At 41.6% G+C, this 17,366-nt stretch overlaps 2 protein-coding genes across 6 annotated transcripts; both read left to right on the top strand.

Moving 5' to 3' along the window:
• The first annotated feature begins 86 nt into the window (after positions 1-86).
• sart1 (spliceosome associated factor 1, recruiter of U4/U6.U5 tri-snRNP) lies at positions 87-2,915 on the top strand. Its single transcript, XM_069167373.1, has one exon. The coding sequence runs from the start codon at positions 386-388 to the stop codon at positions 2,762-2,764; it is 2,379 nt and encodes a 792-aa protein (XP_069023474.1). The 5' UTR covers positions 87-385; the 3' UTR covers positions 2,765-2,915.
• Positions 2,916-4,486: 1,571 nt separating this feature from the next.
• On the top strand, positions 4,487-15,864 carry LOC138209010 (oxysterol-binding protein 1-like). 5 transcript variants are annotated; one of them, XM_069167312.1, is made up of 18 exons: positions 4,487-4,568; positions 5,382-5,552; positions 5,994-6,202; positions 6,380-6,542; positions 6,992-7,103; positions 7,208-7,406; positions 7,538-7,652; positions 7,786-7,849; positions 7,943-8,110; positions 8,208-8,453; positions 8,933-9,053; positions 9,282-9,385; positions 9,490-9,585; positions 10,049-10,233; positions 10,507-10,736; positions 10,873-10,911; positions 11,096-11,143; positions 12,965-15,864. In XM_069167312.1, exons 2-18 carry the CDS (start codon positions 5,419-5,421, stop codon positions 13,105-13,107), a joined length of 2,376 nt encoding a protein of 791 aa, XP_069023413.1. In that variant the 5' UTR covers positions 4,487-4,568; positions 5,382-5,418; the 3' UTR covers positions 13,108-15,864. The 5 variants fall into 5 exon arrangements, with proteins under 5 accessions (XP_069023413.1, XP_069023416.1, XP_069023417.1 ...); XM_069167314.1 differs by lacking the exon at positions 4,487-4,568 and adding an exon at positions 4,745-4,850; XM_069167315.1 differs by lacking the exon at positions 10,873-10,911.
• The last annotated feature ends 1,502 nt before the right edge of the window (positions 15,865-17,366 follow it).

The following is a 17,366-nucleotide window of genomic DNA, read 5'->3' as shown; positions in this document are numbered from 1 at the left end:
GACGCCCGTCCGGCAGGTGGCGGTGTACGTCAGCCACGCGTCACCCACCGGAAGTGTGTTTCAGGAAACGTCGTCGTTTTGTTTGCGAGAGGATCAAACTCGTCAGGCCGTCGAGGTTGGCTCGTTAACCTGGCGTGAAGAAACGACGCAAGAAAAGCTCCCCACGATCCATCGATATCGGATTTTGAACGTAAGACGCGGTTGTTTCCTCCGGACCGAGTGAGTTGTGTCCTCGGTGAACCTCGTAGCTTCCAAAAGCTAACGTGAGCTAGTTAGCGAAGGGAAGCTAACTGCGTTGTCCGCTTTCGTCGAATCAAAAAAAAGACTCTTGCGTGAGCGAGTGTATTTTAAAGTAGCTGGGGACTGTGTGTTATCAGGGGAAATAATGGGGTCGTCCAAGAAACACAAGGAAAAAAGCCGCGACAAAGACGCGGAAGATCGGCGCCGGGAACATAAGAAACATCGCCACAAGGACAGAGAGAGGGACGCTTCGGATCGAGATGGGACCCGGGACAAAGAGAAACGGAAACGCTCCAGGTCCAGGGAGAGAAGCAGGCGGGACAGCCGCGGCAAAGGGGAAAGGAGCACCGGGGAGCCACGAGTGAAGAAAGAGAAAGTAGATCTGGGCTATGAAGAGAGCAGTATCGAAGTGGGGCCTCAGTCTGCAAGCGGAGACGCATCTCTGAGCATTGAGGAGACAAACAAACTCAGGGCAAAGCTGGGTCTGAAGCCCCTGGAGCTGAATGAGAACAAGAAGGAACTCGGCACCAAAGAGGACCCAAAGGTGGCCGAGACAATCAACCCCGTTCTCATCAAGCAACAGAAAGAGATGAAAGAGAAGCTCGCAGCGATGAAAGAAAAACGCATCCTGAACAAGAAATTGGGAAAAGTCAAATCCCTAGCTGACGACGACTGGCTGGATGACACCGCCGCGTGGGTGGAGAGAAGCAGAAATATGGCGAAAGAGAAGGAGTTGGCGGAGAAAAGAGCCAAACTCCTCGAAGAGATGGACCAAGAGTTTGGTGTCAGCAGTCTGGTGGAGGAGGAATTTGCGCAAAGTAAACAGGATTCGTACACATCCCAAGATCTAAAGGGACTTAAGGTGCAGCACAAGGTGGGCTCCTTCGGTGAGGGCCAGACTGTCATCCTGACCCTACAAGACAAAGGTGTACTTGAGGAGGAGGAGGATGTCCTCGTAAATGTGGGACTGGTGGACAAGGAAAAAGCAGAAAAGAATGTGGAATTAAAAAAGAAAAAGCCAGACTACAAGCCCTACGAAGAGGAGGAGAGTGTGGATGACATGGTCGAGTTTAAGCCCCGCTCTGTTCTGTCAAAGTACGATGAGGAAATTGATGGCGAAAAGAAAAAGAGTTTCCGGTTGAATACAGGGGGCTTTGCTGACGGGGAACGAGAGCGGGAGCTGCAGGCCATGAGAGAAGCACTTCGAGATCAGGCCCAGTCCTTGGAAATGCCTGCTCTCACTATCGCCTCGGAGTATTTCAGCCCTCAGGAAATGGTGGGCTTTAAAAAGACAAAACGCCGCGTGAGGAAGATCAGGAAGAAGGAGAAGCAGACGGTTGCAGATGAACTTCAACTGGATGACACCCGCAACACTGATTTTGGCTCCAGGACACGCGGTCGAGGCCGCAAACATTTGGATAATAATGATGGTGAAGAAGTGAAGGAGGAGGAGGAGGACGAGGAGGAGGAGGATGAGGAAGAGAAAGAGAAGAAGAAGAAGAAAAAGAACAGCTTGCCACAGGAAACTCCCCAAATGTCTGATGACATCAGGATGGCAGAAATGGACATAAGTGATGATGAAAACTTTACACCTCCTGAGCCAGCTGTAATAGAAGAGGATGAGGCAGAGCAGGAGCTGCAGAAACAGTTGGAGAAGCAGAGGAAGTTAAGGCAGAAGCAGCTTCTCAAAGATTCTGGGGAGAAGGTTGCCGAGCAGATTAAAGGTCTTGGTAAAGGTGACAGTGACAATGACCCAGAGAAGAAGAACAACATTGTGTTCAACGCCACCTCAGAGTTTTGCAGAACTCTGGGTGATATTCCGACTTACGGACTGTCGGGCAACAGAGAGGATCAAGAAGATATCATGGACTTTGAACAGGAGGAGGAGATGGATGATGCTGGAGATTCAGACCCTGAAATGGATGATAATGTTGGATGGAGCACAGTTAACCTGGACGAAGAGCAGAAACAGCCTGATTTCTCCACAGCATCTGCCACCATTCTGGATGAGGAGCCCATCGTCAACTCCGGCCTTGCAAATGCCCTCCTGCTTTGCAAAAATAAAGGCCTGTTGGACACTCAAATGCAGAAGGTAGCTCGTGTCAGAGCAACAAAGGGCGCCCTGCCCAATGACAACTACTGCATTGAGGACAAGATGGGCTTTGATGACAAGTACAGTCGCAGAGAAGAATACAGAGGATTCACGCAAGACTTCAAGGAGAAGGAAAGCTACAAGCCTGACGTCAAGATCGAGTACGTGGACGAGTCTGGGCGGAAGCTCACCCCAAAGGAAGCTTTCAGGCAGCTTTCGCATCGATTCCACGGGAAAGGGTCTGGAAAGATGAAGACGGAGAGGAGGATGAAGAAGCTGGAGGAGGAGGCACTGCTGAAGAAGATGAGCAGTAGTGACACTCCTCTTGGGACGGTGGCTTTGCTTCAGGAGAAGCAGAAATCTCAGAAAACCCCATATATTGTGCTCAGTGGAAGCGGGAAGAGTATGAATGCAAACACCATCACTAAATAAGTACGTTAGTTTAACATGGAAGCATACACATGCATAGACACACACATCCTTTGATTAAAGTAAATGCCACAATTCTATGTCCTAATTATTAAAAGCTTCATTGCTGTGTTAAAGAATTGTTCAATAAAATCAATACAAGTGACCAAAAAAATGTATTTGTTTGTTTTTTTAATGTTGCAAATTTCAAAGGTGAAGATGAATTTAGATGGTAACTGTCTTCAGGACGAGACTCGTGCTTTAAGGAGAACCAAACATGTTGGCCTGGGTAATCAATTTGATTCAATTTAAATGTATACAATGATATTAATATCACAATACATGATGCAAAAATGTAAACACTGAAAATGCTCAGTGGAATCACACATTGCTGAAGAAAAGGTTTCCATGGGGTTAATTTTAACTCTTGGTTATACTTTAAGTTTATTTCTCAAAATTAACTGGGCTGAAATTCATACTTTTACAAATTACTTTCCACAATGTCATTTTGACCTTTGACAGTCAACACTGCTATGTAGACAAGTTAACCAGGGATGGAAAGTTAACAATTTTACTCGGGTAGTGTGCACAATGTGCATAATTCTGGGGTACTTGTACTTCGCGAGTTTGTCAATTTGATCCTCGTTAATATTAACACTCCACTACATTTCAAAGGGAAATATTAGGTTTTGTACTCCACTACTTTTATTTGAAAGCTTTTCAGCTGAAGATGTTATATAATGGATAATACAGCAGCCCTTTAAAATACAACACGTTGTTGAAGATTAAACTTGTGGTTTCAAACCTGTTCACTTTCTGACGTCTTACAAAAACCAGTGGGTAGTTGAAGTCACATTTTTTTAATTTCATTGAGTTGTTTACAACTCCACCAAATAGTGATTTGTCCCTCGAAATGTCTGTTTCATTTCAATTAGTGTTCAAATGACCCAATGTCTCTCGAAAGATAAAAAGAATTTGAGAAAAAAGTCCAAAACCTAAAAACAGTTTTATTTAAGCATTGTTTTTATTCCTTTTGCTCCCGGTAATCATGTGCCGACCCGTCAGATTTATCTGCTGGCCCTGTTTATAAAACTGGATATAAACCAGTCCAAACCAGCTCCACCTGCATCAGTTACAACAGTGATGTGCTGTTTACACAGAGATGCTTCAGTGTTAATGATCTAATGGTCATATATATTAATCTGCGAGGGGCCAAACCAGTACTTTCACTTTAATACTGTTACTAGATATTGCTCGTATTACTTAGCCTGCGTACTTTTACTTCAGTATGATTTATCATGCAGTACTACAAAGTATATTTACGTTGCTGTAGTGGTACTTTTACCCAAAGCAAAGCTAAGTGAAGTAAAGGATCTGAATACTTCTTCCACCACGGTATATAACCCGACACAGTGAAAATTAAAACCACTTACGTTTACATTACTGTTCCTGTTAAGTTTCAGTTTTAATCCATTAGGTGGCTGCCTTCATAAGGTTCATCAGCAGGTACATAGACACTGGGTAAAACGATTTAATGCTGAATTCATCTGGAATTCAAACATTATAAACGAACATTAGTTTTGACTTTTAAATAACGGGCAGATATTGTGCAGGTTGCGGTAGTTAACGGTTGTTGTTGTTGTTGTTATTGCTGTTGTTGTTGTTGTTTTGGGTAGTTTTAGTATGTTGCCACTCTTCAGCGGAACTAAAGTTGACGGAATGAGCTGGTCGGACACTATTCGGTAGCACAACCTGTAGCTAAGCAGCTAGCGGAACTATCACTCGCGTGCTAACGTCGCTTCGTCTAACACGACATGCACATCGACAGGTAAGTGTTGCACGGCAGGTATACGTGATCGCGTCTTCACGTGTCCCCATTAATATATCGGTCAAATAAAGACTGACAGCGGCGCCGCAGGGAACGATCGTCTGCGACGTGTCAGCTTGTTTCCCAGCTTCCTGTTGTTTAGCTAGCAGCGAGCTTAGTGACGGACAGAGTTTTAAGGAGCTTTGATGTGGTGAATTGGCATCTTGTTCCTCGGTGTAACATCCCTCACAGTTCACAGGCTGTGTTTACTTGGCGCTTGGTTGTCATCCTGGCAGATAACCAGTAGGTTAAGCCGACTATTAGCGATTATGAGCTGTGTTTTCTAAAGCTTCGTCGGTTGCCTGTCAAACGCAGTAAACCCGCCGTCAGATCAACAGATTATTAGGTGTCATGTCAGCGCTCCTCGACGGGTTGTTTTGTTGTGTTTAGAAGATGAAAACTACGGCAAAGACATTACTTAAACAAATCTGGTACCGGTGGTAATATCGGGTTCATACTCGAGGACTTTGGATTGCTTTAATTCACGATTATAGTTATCAGTGTTTGTTGATGTTAATTAATTATCTTCTAACTTCAATAACCAGAAAGTTAAAACCAACATATTCTTGTATCTTACTTCGGCTGTGATTGATGAAGACATTCTGTAATAACTGTAGTGTGACATCATAAACGTTTGATTCGGTTTACGAAGTTCAGACATTAACAATCCATTTTATTGGATTGTAAAACCTTTTCCATTAGGCAGACTGGATAGTAATGTGTGCAACAAAAGAATATTATTGCCAATCTCAATTACGTTTTTTTATTCCACAGGCTCTAACCTCACCCATTGAAACCAAAGGCTGTTGTGATGTCGGAGCCGAAGCCCCCTACTCCAACCCCTGGGGACACGTACAAGGGTTGGCTTTTCAAGTGGACTAACTACATCAAAGGTTACCAGAGACGCTGGTTTGTTCTCAGTAATGGACTGCTGTCTTACTATAGGTGAGTTATGCTAAATATTACTGAAACTGTAATGATGTGCAATGAATTTACATGGTTACCCCTGGCTCAAAGGTATGTGGTGGTACCTTGTCAGGCTCACCACATGTAAGCTGTGAGTATTAACCTGCCGTTGGCTGGCTCCTCTTCCACTATCTATGTGTTACTGTATTCAAAATCCCCATTGCTGAGGGGAAACGACAGAAACAACCTCCAAGTTAGCAACCTACAGGCTGAAACTTGCAAGTTTCACAGGGATCCCTGTCTTTTTTTAACTTAATTTGAATGAGCGGTACAAATGTATTAACATTTAAGTAGAGCTGTCTTCTCTCTGATTGCAGCAAATAAAGTTCCACAGACTGACGTGGCATGAGAATATCTAATCTAACAGAATAGGGGTTTAACAACTCAGCATCTGACTTTCTTCATTCTGTCCGTCCCAAGGACCCAGGCGGAGATGGGTCACACATGCCGAGGCACCATCAACTTGGCCACAGCCAACATTGCTGTGGAGGACTCGTGCAATTTTGTCATTTCCAACGGAGGAGCGCAGACCTATCACCTAAAGGCCAGCTCAGAAGTGGAGCGTCAGCGATGGATCACTGCTCTGGAGCTTGCCAAGGCGAAGGCTGTCCGCATGCAGGCTGAATCTGGTGAGAGGGAAGCAAACAGTAGTTGGAGAATGCAGGAGACATAATAGTAAAATGAATTGCGTAAAATCTGTGTAGCTTATAAAGAAGAAACAAATGTGTGTATTTCTTTGTGTGCAAACTTCCTGTGACATATCTGTGTTTGTGGTAATTTAGCATCCTCCCTGTCCTCTTCCTCAGATGACTCAGGTGATGATTGTCCTGCAGTCCCCCCCACTCCAGGACAGGGTGGAGGCTGTCGAAACTCAGAAGTCCAATCCACATTACGCACTCTCGGCAGCAAAGTGGAGGACCTTACCACCTGTAACGACCTCATTGTCAAGCATGGGTCTGCCCTCCAAAGGTATTGTTCACCCAACAGGAAAAGATTAATTATGGTAATTGTAACACACATCTGTTACTTCCATGGGTTCCCTCAGCACAGAGACACATACAACAGCTGAAGTACTGCCAAATGTGTTTATTTCAACAACAAAACACTCTCAGTCCCATGTGCTCAGAAGCACGGCAGGAGAGCACATGGGACCAACGGCAGGTCTGCAGCCACCCTGCTGCTCTGCGTCCCCAGGAGTCAGCCGTCTGACATGCTACTGCTGATATATGTGGAGAGAGAGATCAGTAATACAAAGCACCTGCGCTAATTAACTCTCTCCCTGGCACCTTTCCCTGAACAACACCCCCAATCAGTCCCTCCTGCAGCTGACCCACAACCACGCCCCACTAACACAGTAATATATTTTGTTGGTTTGTTTATGTGTTTATTGATTATTTTTTTTTATGCCACAAACTCAGGTCTTTATCAGAACTGGAGGGGATCCGTGTTGGAGGGGAGATGGGGGATAAGATCCGACAAGTCACAGAGAGGGCCACACTGTTCCGAATCACCTCTAATGCCATGATCAATGTAAGTTTTCCCAAGTGGTCATCAGAGAGGAGCACACATCACTGCTGCTTAGTCTGTTTCTGATATGTTGCTCTTTTGTTTGCACAATGCCCCCCCCCCCCAAGGCATGTCGAGACTTCCTCTCGCTGGCCCAGAACCACAGTAAGCGCTGGCAGAAGGCCTTACAGACTGAAAGAGACCAGAGGATACGTCTGGAGGAGACTCTGGAGCAGCTGGCCAAACAGCACAACCACTTGGAACGCGCTTTCAGAGGAGCTACAGTTCTTCCTCCTTCATTCAGCAGTCTCACCTTAGGCAGCAAAGGTACAGCTCTCAACTTCAACTGGACTTCGGTCTTTGGACTCCTGATGTTATTTTGCTGTGCCACATACCCCCACCGATCAACTGTCAAGCCTTTCTGTCATTTATTCTTCCACTTTGTTTCTTCTTTTCAGGTGGTGTCTCAGGAAAAGGTGATGCCAGTGACGAGGATGATGACAATGAGTTCTTTGATGCGATGGAAGACCCCGCAGAGTTTATTACCGTCCCCGCTGACCCCAAGTATCACAGGTTACTAGCTTTCTTTTTCAAATGTCATTTTATCTTTGAATGCGAGCCTTCTTTTTTTTCTTTTTTTTTTAGTTTCTCTCATTGTGTTTTTTATTTTTTTATTTTTCTGCCTACTCGTTTCTCTGTTCTTTAGGAGATCTGGCAGCAACGTCAGTGGCCTCAGCAGTGAGATTGGGATGGACGATCAGTCAGTAAATGTGTGTTGATGAGTTTGTTTTTGTCGTTGAGCTCTGATTTGTATCAACTTGTCAATATACCCCTAAAGGACGTTTTCCTTTTTCCTCCACCAGTTTGATGAACTGTCCTTGGCATCCAATCTGGAGTCTCCACAGCCTCTTGAGCTGGTGCCAGTAAAACAAAGACGAACTCGTATCCCTGACAAACCCAACTATTACCTCAATCTGTGGAGCATCATGAAGAACTGTATTGGAAAGGAACTCTCAAAGATACCGATGCCTGTAAGGAAGCTGCACACTTATTGTCATCCAAGTGGATTTTCCTTGTGAAAATAATCAGAAGTGATCAGACCTCTCTCTGTGACTTTGTACCTTCTAGGTGAATTTCAATGAGCCCTTGTCAATGCTGCAACGTCTATCTGAAGACCTGGAGTACTATGAACTCCTGGATAAGGCTGCCAAATGTCAGAGCTCTCTGGAGCAGATGTGTTATGTGGCAGCGTTCACGGTGTCCTCCTACTCCACCACCGTCCACCGCACAGGAAAGCCCTTCAATCCTCTGCTGGGAGAAACCTTTGAGCTTGATCGACTCAGAGAGTGTGGTTACCGCTCTCTTTGTGAACAGGTATGTGGAAAAAAAAAACATCTTAAAGGTCCAATATTGTTTAAATTATGATTTCCATTGATAATAATAAGCCTTAAAGATACAAAACAGCCAGTTCTTGGTAGAGCCACAAAGAGAAGCTGAAGAAAGGAGATGTAAAACTACGCTGAGATGTTTTTGGGAACTTAACCGCAACATTATCTTCTTATGGATATCAGGACTTCAAATTATAACACTACATTAGTGTAAAATAATTGACCTTTAACATGAAAATAGTCTGCGTGACACATTTAAAAAGACTTTACAGGCTCTAGTTGACTGAACTAGTTTTAGATCTATATTCAGATTTTACCTGCTTCCATTCCAAACATACTTGAAGTATGTTAATGTAAGCATGTGTATTTTTCTTAAATAGCTCCAAGCCATCAAATAATTACAGTGAGCATATTTTGAAATTTTTCACTCCTTCTCCCTCCTTACTGCGCTCACTTTTTTCTCAGGTGAGTCACCACCCACCTGCTGCAGCTCACCATGCCATCTCTGAAAAGGGCTGGACCCTCAGACAGGAGATCGCCCTGGCCAGCAAGTTTAGAGGAAAATATCTCTCCATCATGCCCCTCGGTGAGTGTGTGTGTGTATATATAACAACAGACTGAAAAAACAATTACAACATGGAAGAAAAATAATTTCTGCTAATTCTTGGGTTATTGTTACTTACCAACATGTTTTTATTTACCGTCAGTCTGCACATTATAAAATAATTGCCTATTTCACTCTCAATCTTCAGTATGCATGATACATTTAAGTTTAGCAGGATAAAAATGTAACATTATCTTCCTGTTTCACCAGGTTCTATTCAGTGTTTATTTGAGAAGAGCAACAATCACTACTCTTGGAAAAAAGTCACTACAACAGTACACAACATTATTGTTGGGAAACTGTGGATTGATCAGGTAACTTAAATCTGAGAGATTAACGGTATTATTAACGTATTGGGCAAGTTTATTAATCCTGTAGATTTTAAACAGCAAAACATTTTCTCTCCTTATCTCACCAGTCAGGGGAGATAGATGTGGTGAACCACAACACAGGAGATCGCTGCCACCTCAAGTTTGCTCCCTACAGTTACTTCTCCAGAGATGTACCAAGAAAGGTGGGTTTCTCTGTTCCTTCCTTTCATCAATAAAAACATTTGGGCCTTGTTGGGCCCCGAGTAACATATTTTTTCAAGAGTGATGCTAAGTACATACACCAAGGAGGTAGCTTTTTGTTTATTTTAAAATTGTTGCCAAAACCTGGTGATATCTGTATAGGGACAAGAACTTAACTCTATGCCTAGCTTTTCCCAAGCAGGGAGGAGTTAGTATCATCACTCTCTACTGATCTGAGCTCAATGCTCCCTAGTGGGAAGTAATGCAGTATATTATGTGACTGATTTAAAATAAAATGTTTAATGTTTGTAACAACAAATTTGTGTTTTTTGTTTCTTGTTTTTTTTTTTACACTGTGACTGATTCAACTGCCTCTTTCCTCCAATATCAGACGGTGATCCCCTCTACTAACTACTGTAGGCACTTTGATCACACTCTTATCTGATACCTGTGCTTTACTCTCAGGTGACAGGAGTTGTGACGGATAAGGATGGAAAGGCCCATTACGTGCTATCAGGAACATGGGACGAGAAGATTGAGTTTTCCAGGATAATGCAGAGCAGTAAAGGCGAGAATGGCACCGAAGGCAAACAGAGGACTGTCTATCAGACCCTTAAAGCCAAAGAAATCTGGAGGAAGAACCCTTTACCGTAAGTGTTTGTTTAATGGCGGATTGGAGATATTGAAAAAGAGGAAATTAGATCTTGACCAATATATTGACCGGCCAATATTGGCCTATCACAGATATATTGGCGTATATGGTAGGTTGGCCAATATGCGCTGATATGAATTTTTTTTATTTTGCTGAACTTAATACAGGAAAAGATGTTGGGGATAATTAAAAATATATCAATATCAACATTTTTACGCCTTTGTAAAGTGCTGCTTTGTCCCTCTGATATGTCATTGTGTTGACTTTGCAGCGACGGAGCTGAAAACATGTACTTCTTCTCCTCGCTGGCCTTGACACTTAATGAGCCTGAAGATGGAATGGCGCCAACAGACAGTCGGCGACGCCCCGACCAGCGGTTAATGGAGGACGGCCGCTGGGACGAGGCTAACGCAGAGAAACAGAGGCTAGAGGAAAAACAGCGCACCGCCCGTCGAGAAAGAGAGAGAGAAGCTGTTAAAGCAGTCAGCTCCCCCGAAGAAGGTAGGAGACGAAAGAAAGGAGCTTTGTTTTGGAGTTTATCTGTTTGTTGTGTGTTTCTGTCCAATGTTTCTCATCTTCTGTCCACTTTGTCTGTCTTGGTATTCCTTGCGTGCTTATCCCTGTCTCAACCCCTAAGCTATCACTGAGGATTCAATCAATGACTCGCCTTTAAAAAGCAAGTACTCTTCTCTTAGTCTTTTCTCACGCTTCATCTACTCTTTATATCGGCTCTGGAAATCAAAAACACACATACAACATGTTTTTGTGTGTATTATCAAGGTGCTAGATATCCTCAACGTCATCTTAATAACAGATCATTTACATTTTAACTTCCCTTCATCCATGTCTGTTCCATGTAGCTGATGCACAAGAGACTGGCACAGAAGCAAGTGAGGTTTCTGATGAAAGCAAGTATCATTTTACAGTTTAACATAAAGTGAACTTTTAAGGGTGCTTCGTGTTCATTTATACAGAGAAGTAAGGAACGACAGGCTTATTTCTCAATGATAATGACTTTACACCTCCTCAAACAAGTGCTGATATACACTCATTGGTCACTTCCTCAGGTACACCTGGCTAGTACCAGGTTGAACTCCCTTTTTGCCTTCGGGATTGCCTTAATTATTTGTGGCACAGATTCAACACTGCCATTTTCCTCCTATCAAAATGTTTATCGCAGACAACAGGTAGTTGCATATGAGATCAAAAACTGGTTTCTGGTCTTGTCTTTACAATTAGGCTATTAAATTGTCATTGTATTTTTGACAAGAATATATTGCCTAAGATGCAACACATGGCACCTTTAAAATGTAAATGAGCGAATCTGTGTGGATTTGGGATAGTGTTTGATTTGTGGATTGACATCTTTTCTTTGTGCTGGGGTTTGCTCAGCTGACACAGAGGACTCTTCCCCTCATACACCTGTTGCATGCAAGTAGTTCCTTACAATTTCATTGTTCTTTTTTCACATCATACCCATTCTTTCATGTCTTAACAAAGAATCATCCTTCATTCTTTTTTGTTTTCAGCCCCTTATGGACCGTCAGTCTTCCCTTATCTAAGCAAGTATTCTGAATATAATATAAAACATACAGCAATTCTGTCAAACGTTCTAGTCATTTAGTAGAATCCAGATTAGAAAACCCCTGTTCACCTTCCTTCATGTTCCTCTGTACATCCTTTACAACTCGCTGTCTCTTAGTGGAAGGCAAGGAAGGTCCTTATGGAGCTCCAGCCAAAAGCAAGTAACAACAGTCCTGCTCTCTAATGTCACAGACTAGCTGTAGATCAATTTAGAATTTGCACAATAAATGTAGTAATAAAATATTTTAATGTGCTCTCACACATACCTTGTTTGGTCCGGACCTTCTGACTTCCAGTTTAGTCCGGGCCACCGGAAGAGGGGGTCTTGCTCCACATCAAACTAAACAATCATTTGGTTTGTTTGTAGTTTGAAAACACTTTCTAGATGGTTCTAACGTTCGGACCAATAACAGGAAGTTGAGACACGCTACCTTCAACCATTAAACCACAGAAAAAGAAACGGATTCGAAAGAGAAGTAAAACTGAAAGTATTTAATTATGGTTTGGTTTCATCAAGAAATAAACAGTCAGCTTGAAAATGAATATAAAACTGCTGAGACTTGTAACTTGTGCTTTAGTAATGCCATTATAGCAAAATTATTGTGGCAACGAAATGAATCGGTTGATTCATTGTTCTCCATTCAAACTGAAAAGGTTACCGGCTGAATTGCCAACACGCCAGACACACGCCTGTCTACAAACCAATCAGCTTCAAGTATAGGAAGACGCAGCCCACGTAGATGACGAGGACAGGACGTAGTTATGTCATGCGCAGAATTGCGATTTGAAACCAAATCTAACCGGATCAAATTTGATCTAAACTTGGTCTGGACTTGTAGGCGATCAGCATACTTTGGGCAGTTAGTGCAGTAGTCGTGAACCATGTTCTCTCCATGCAGACAGATGATAAAGGAGAAGGTTGGCGTTTTCATCGACTGCTCATCATTATCTGCTTCCTGCATTTTGTTTGAATAAGGTTCCTCTGAAGACCAAGCGATTGATCACATTTGATGTGTTTATCTTTCCGGCAGATGTCTGAGAGTGTCAGCTTAACTTAAGCATGATATCACGGCTGAGTCGCTTCTGAACCCTCACATCACTCACTCTAAAGCTGCTCCTTAGTAAAAGATGTCCTCTTTCTTCAGGCGCCCATCCAGACAACTACCAAGCACTGTGGTTTGAGAAGATCGACGACCCTGTATCCGGAGAGACGCTGCACGTCTACAAGGGTGGTTACTGGGAGGCCAAGGACCAAGGGAGCTGGGACATGTGTCCTGACATCTTCTGATCACAGCATCACTTCCCCACAAAGGTGTACAAATGAGACGATGGTAAGAGGAACCCTCGCCTATATCAGATGAAGTAGAGAATCAAGCCTGACATCGTCCTCGCCTCAATGGCCGTAGCTTCACCTGGTCAGCCCCTTCAGCTCCCCAACTTCCAGCAGGATCCATGTCAGCTGGACTTCATCCTCAAAGTAGACATGATGCTCATGAAGCGTTGTAGGAACAGAGCAGCTGGTCAGTGCTCAAACTCACTGCCTGTCAAACACCGATGTTTATCTTGATCCACTGCTTGTTTCCAGTCCGGGGTTCTGTGATCCACCTTCTGAGTTGCGTTTAGCTGGAGGTTCTAGTGACGACATTTTTTATTTTCTTTGGACAAACAATTGTCAGAGGCATCCAGAAGACAGCTTCCAATATACAACTTCTGATTTGAACAATCTTTGCTTAGCCACTAGCAACCATGTGATTTATTAATTTGTTTATGCAGTCATGATTTGGATTCATTTGCAATGAATTGATTGCAGTTACCCTAACACTGGAAGTCAAAGTTGAATCATACCCAGCGTTTTTAATTGTTCACACAGTAAATATTCATGATACCACTTTCAGACCATCAGTTTGGGCTTCAGCGGTTTCTAGATTAAAAACAAAAATCTCATCCAAGGAATTAATGGTATTTTTTGGGGTATTTTTCAGCAGTTACAAAAACATGATACAGAGTTTGCCTTTGAATTTATGGTGATTTGTGGTGCTACTTTATTCCCTAAAGTGAAACAACAACTCTGGAGGAATATTATATCTACAAATGAGCCTTGTTATAATTTTTGCATTCAACTTGTCCATTTCAAAATCGGTTTGTGAGTTTTGTTTCCCCACCAATACTTAAAATACGTAATAGTACGGTATAATGTGTATGCTGCTCCTCACATTGGCCTGATAAATTCCGGTTTGGTCATTTTAAGAATCCCTTAATGTGTGTCTTCAATGGCTACGTGTCTTTCTATATATTATGTTGGTAGGCTTTTATTTTTTACATTTTTCCCTCTTAAGTAATGACATTTCCTTTTTCTATTCTTTCGTTCTTATGTAGGAAGAATGACATTTCTGTGTGTACCACATTAATGTTGATACACGTATATGGTAACATATTGAACATCACACTAAATGAAGCAGTGTCACCAAACAAATTTGTGTTGGTACCAATGAAAATACCAATAGCACTATTACCAGCAGTGGGAGGAAAAACATGTGTAACCATGTTTTTTTGTTGGTTTTTTTTTTGGTCTGTTTTTCCTTCCACAGTTTATTTTAAAGTGTGTAGCTGTTGCCCTTTGGGTCATGGAGCGCACAAGCCCGGTTAGATCAGATGATGTTGTTTGATATAATGTAATAAATTTACTAAAAATATATTTAACATAAATTGTTTTAGAAAGTCTACCCTGCTTCTCCCAAGTACATGAAATTCAGATGTATTTTTCTAACTAACATCAACCATTTCAATTCAGAGTAAATGTTGAGATTATTCATGTGAAGTTGAGATTACATTTAAACAGGAGAGCTGTGCTCTAAATTGTCACTGATCTGTGTGCAGATTTCTACTGGCTTGATGATGTGTGAAACATGAAGTGTTTCCTCCAACCATATTGATCATAGCTTTAACCTTGATAACAGATATTGTGGTGTTTGCGTGCTGAGAGTGTTGATTCTGAGCAGTCAACAATAACAGTGCCTCTGCCGATACACGTGGCACTGGGGGCAGCGCAAAGCACGAACACTATAAAGCTGCAAAAAAAACTGAACTCCATCTTTGCGTTTGTCTCCGTTGTTGTTTGTTGTGAGTGGAAGGAGTGTGTGGGTGATGAAAATAAAAAAATTTCATTTTATATTCAAGTGTACTTAAACTAAGAACACTCAAAAATATGATGACAAAACCTAATGTTGCGAATATTTGTTTGTAAATATATTAAATAGTGAAGTAATTGTAATTGTGGTATTAACTGGTTAAAGGCGATGATGCACTTTTAATTCATTTTTTTTTCTTTTGTCTTTTTTGTTCACTCAGAACTTGATACAGATTCCCTGTCTAAGCTGAATGCTTCATGTTCCAATGAGCCACCAATTATAGCTTTGTTTTAAATGATTATAATTTGTTTTTGACCGACAAGATTCCTTACGACCTTCAACTGTTGCATTATGCACCATTTAAATAGATGATTCACTGCATTTTTTACAGAGCGGGTTAAAAGGTTTCTCTCTGTCCTCTCAGTCTTTTTGTTAAACAACCTTGTTTTGTTTTTTTGAGCAACGGTTTTAATTGTGTAGCCCTACCATTCTACCTACTTTTTTTCTTAAGGATCTCCCTTTTTCTTTTTTCTTTTCTTTTTTTTAAATCCCTTTAATTGTTTCCATCTATGATGTTTAACCTGCACTGTGGAAACTGCCACTGTCCACAGTGCAACGTCTTACATTTCCTAAAAAGAGACTGACGGTGTTCTTGCACTTTAGTACAACATGAGTGATTTCAAACTTTATTCGACTAATAAATAATCAGCTTTGGATGTTGGCTACTGAACAGTTTGTTGTTGTGTGAGTCCGTTATGGACAAACCTTGTGTCCTGTCGTGCTCAGCATTTGTAAAAAAAAAATACAGTATGTATTGACTTGCAATTCTGAGCAAACTTTTCACCTTTTCTGTCCTTTAACGCAGTTGTTTTTTTTGAGGATTGTGTTAGACTGTATTAAAGTCTGAATGGAGATTATGTGCCTGTCTGTGGTGTCATTCATTTTTCCAACAAAGTATCACAAAATGGTTTATACTGGTTAATACAATTTTCAAAGAAGGCTTTTATTTTTTTTTTTAACTGTTTGAACTACTGTATGGGTGGCCTATACCTAAGAAAAGTAGTTAGAAAGAAAGATGTAGAATTAAGAGTACAGTATAGCGTCTCTGCAGCATTTAAATGTTGTTAAAGTAGAGCTGCTCCTGTTTGACTACCTTTTCTTCTCTTTTGTAGTTAAGTCTACAATAGTTACCTAATTACAGTACTTGTGTCAATATTTTCCCACTTCTGGTTACCATGGAAACATGTCTTACTAGAGATTGTCGGGTAAACTAGACTTTAAGAGTCAGTATTTTCTCTAGGAGGAGAACTATTTTTACTTGAACAATGTAATAATAATAATAATAATAATAAACTTTATTTGTATAGCACTTTTCTAAACTTCAGTTACAAAGTGCTTCACATAAAATAAGCCGTTAAAACAAGTGAATTCTAACAAGTCTTAACCACACAATTGAATTGGGGATTGAACCCAGTTACTTCTCACTGTGAGGCAACTGCTCTAAGCACAGCCAACAGTCTGGTTAACTCAACAGGTAAAAGATTCTCCTTCACCAAGGATGCTATTAATGGTTCAGATTCCACCTCGGCCTGTTGATGGTGATTCAACTTTCAGTGAAGTGGAAACGTTTGGAGAAATTGAAAAAGTTTTGCATACACTACACATTACAGGAAGATATTCAATATCACTGCAGACCCCCTTAGAAACACGTGTATCTACTATCCAAAGAATGTCTGCGGCAATTTTGGTCGCATTTGAATGAATATTTGTGGACAGTGGAGTTATAGGTTGCAGTGAGCCAAAGATTTGTTACAATGCAGACTAATTTGTGGGAAGATTGATGGTGTAGTGGGTAGCAGTGATGCCTCTCAGCAATAATGTTTGGGTGTTCAAGCCCCCCTTTGTTATTACTTTAAAAAAAAAAAATCATACTCTATTAAGTCATTTTTGGGTCACTTTTTGGACGACATGCCACGGGCACACCGATCGATGAAAACAAATTATTTTGATAACTTTTAATTCCAAACATGTTAAGATTGCACAGACTAAATTTCAAGTCGGTCCGACGAAGTCTGTAGGAGGAGTTTGTTAAAGTACAACATGTGTGAATCACCAAAAATGGCAACTAAATTCAAAATGGCGGACTTCCTGTTGAGTTGACATAATGGTGCATCAGAACTTTTTTGTACATCTCGGTGTGATACACATGTCCACGGAATTTCGTGCATGTACAGTAGGTAAATGTAGCAGCCGGGGCGTCTGTTTAGGGCTTTCGCACCATCGGTGCTCGGGCCCTAATAAGAATTGATCACTTAAATCATCTAGAATCAGCAAAGGCTCTCCGAATAAAAGTATGTTTCAAGAAGAGACTTAAAAGATGTCACTGACTCTGTAAACTTTAGGCCCTCAGGCAGCTCGT

This window comes from Embiotoca jacksoni, unplaced genomic scaffold (genome assembly GCF_022577435.1).
Source record: "Embiotoca jacksoni isolate LCO1_2020_lvr unplaced genomic scaffold, fEmbJac1.0.p SCAF_4, whole genome shotgun sequence".
In the NCBI taxonomy this organism is placed as follows: domain Eukaryota; kingdom Metazoa; phylum Chordata; class Actinopteri; family Embiotocidae; genus Embiotoca; species Embiotoca jacksoni.
The sequence above is the reverse complement of the archived record's forward strand: the minus strand, read 5'-3'. Positions and strand labels throughout refer to the sequence as shown.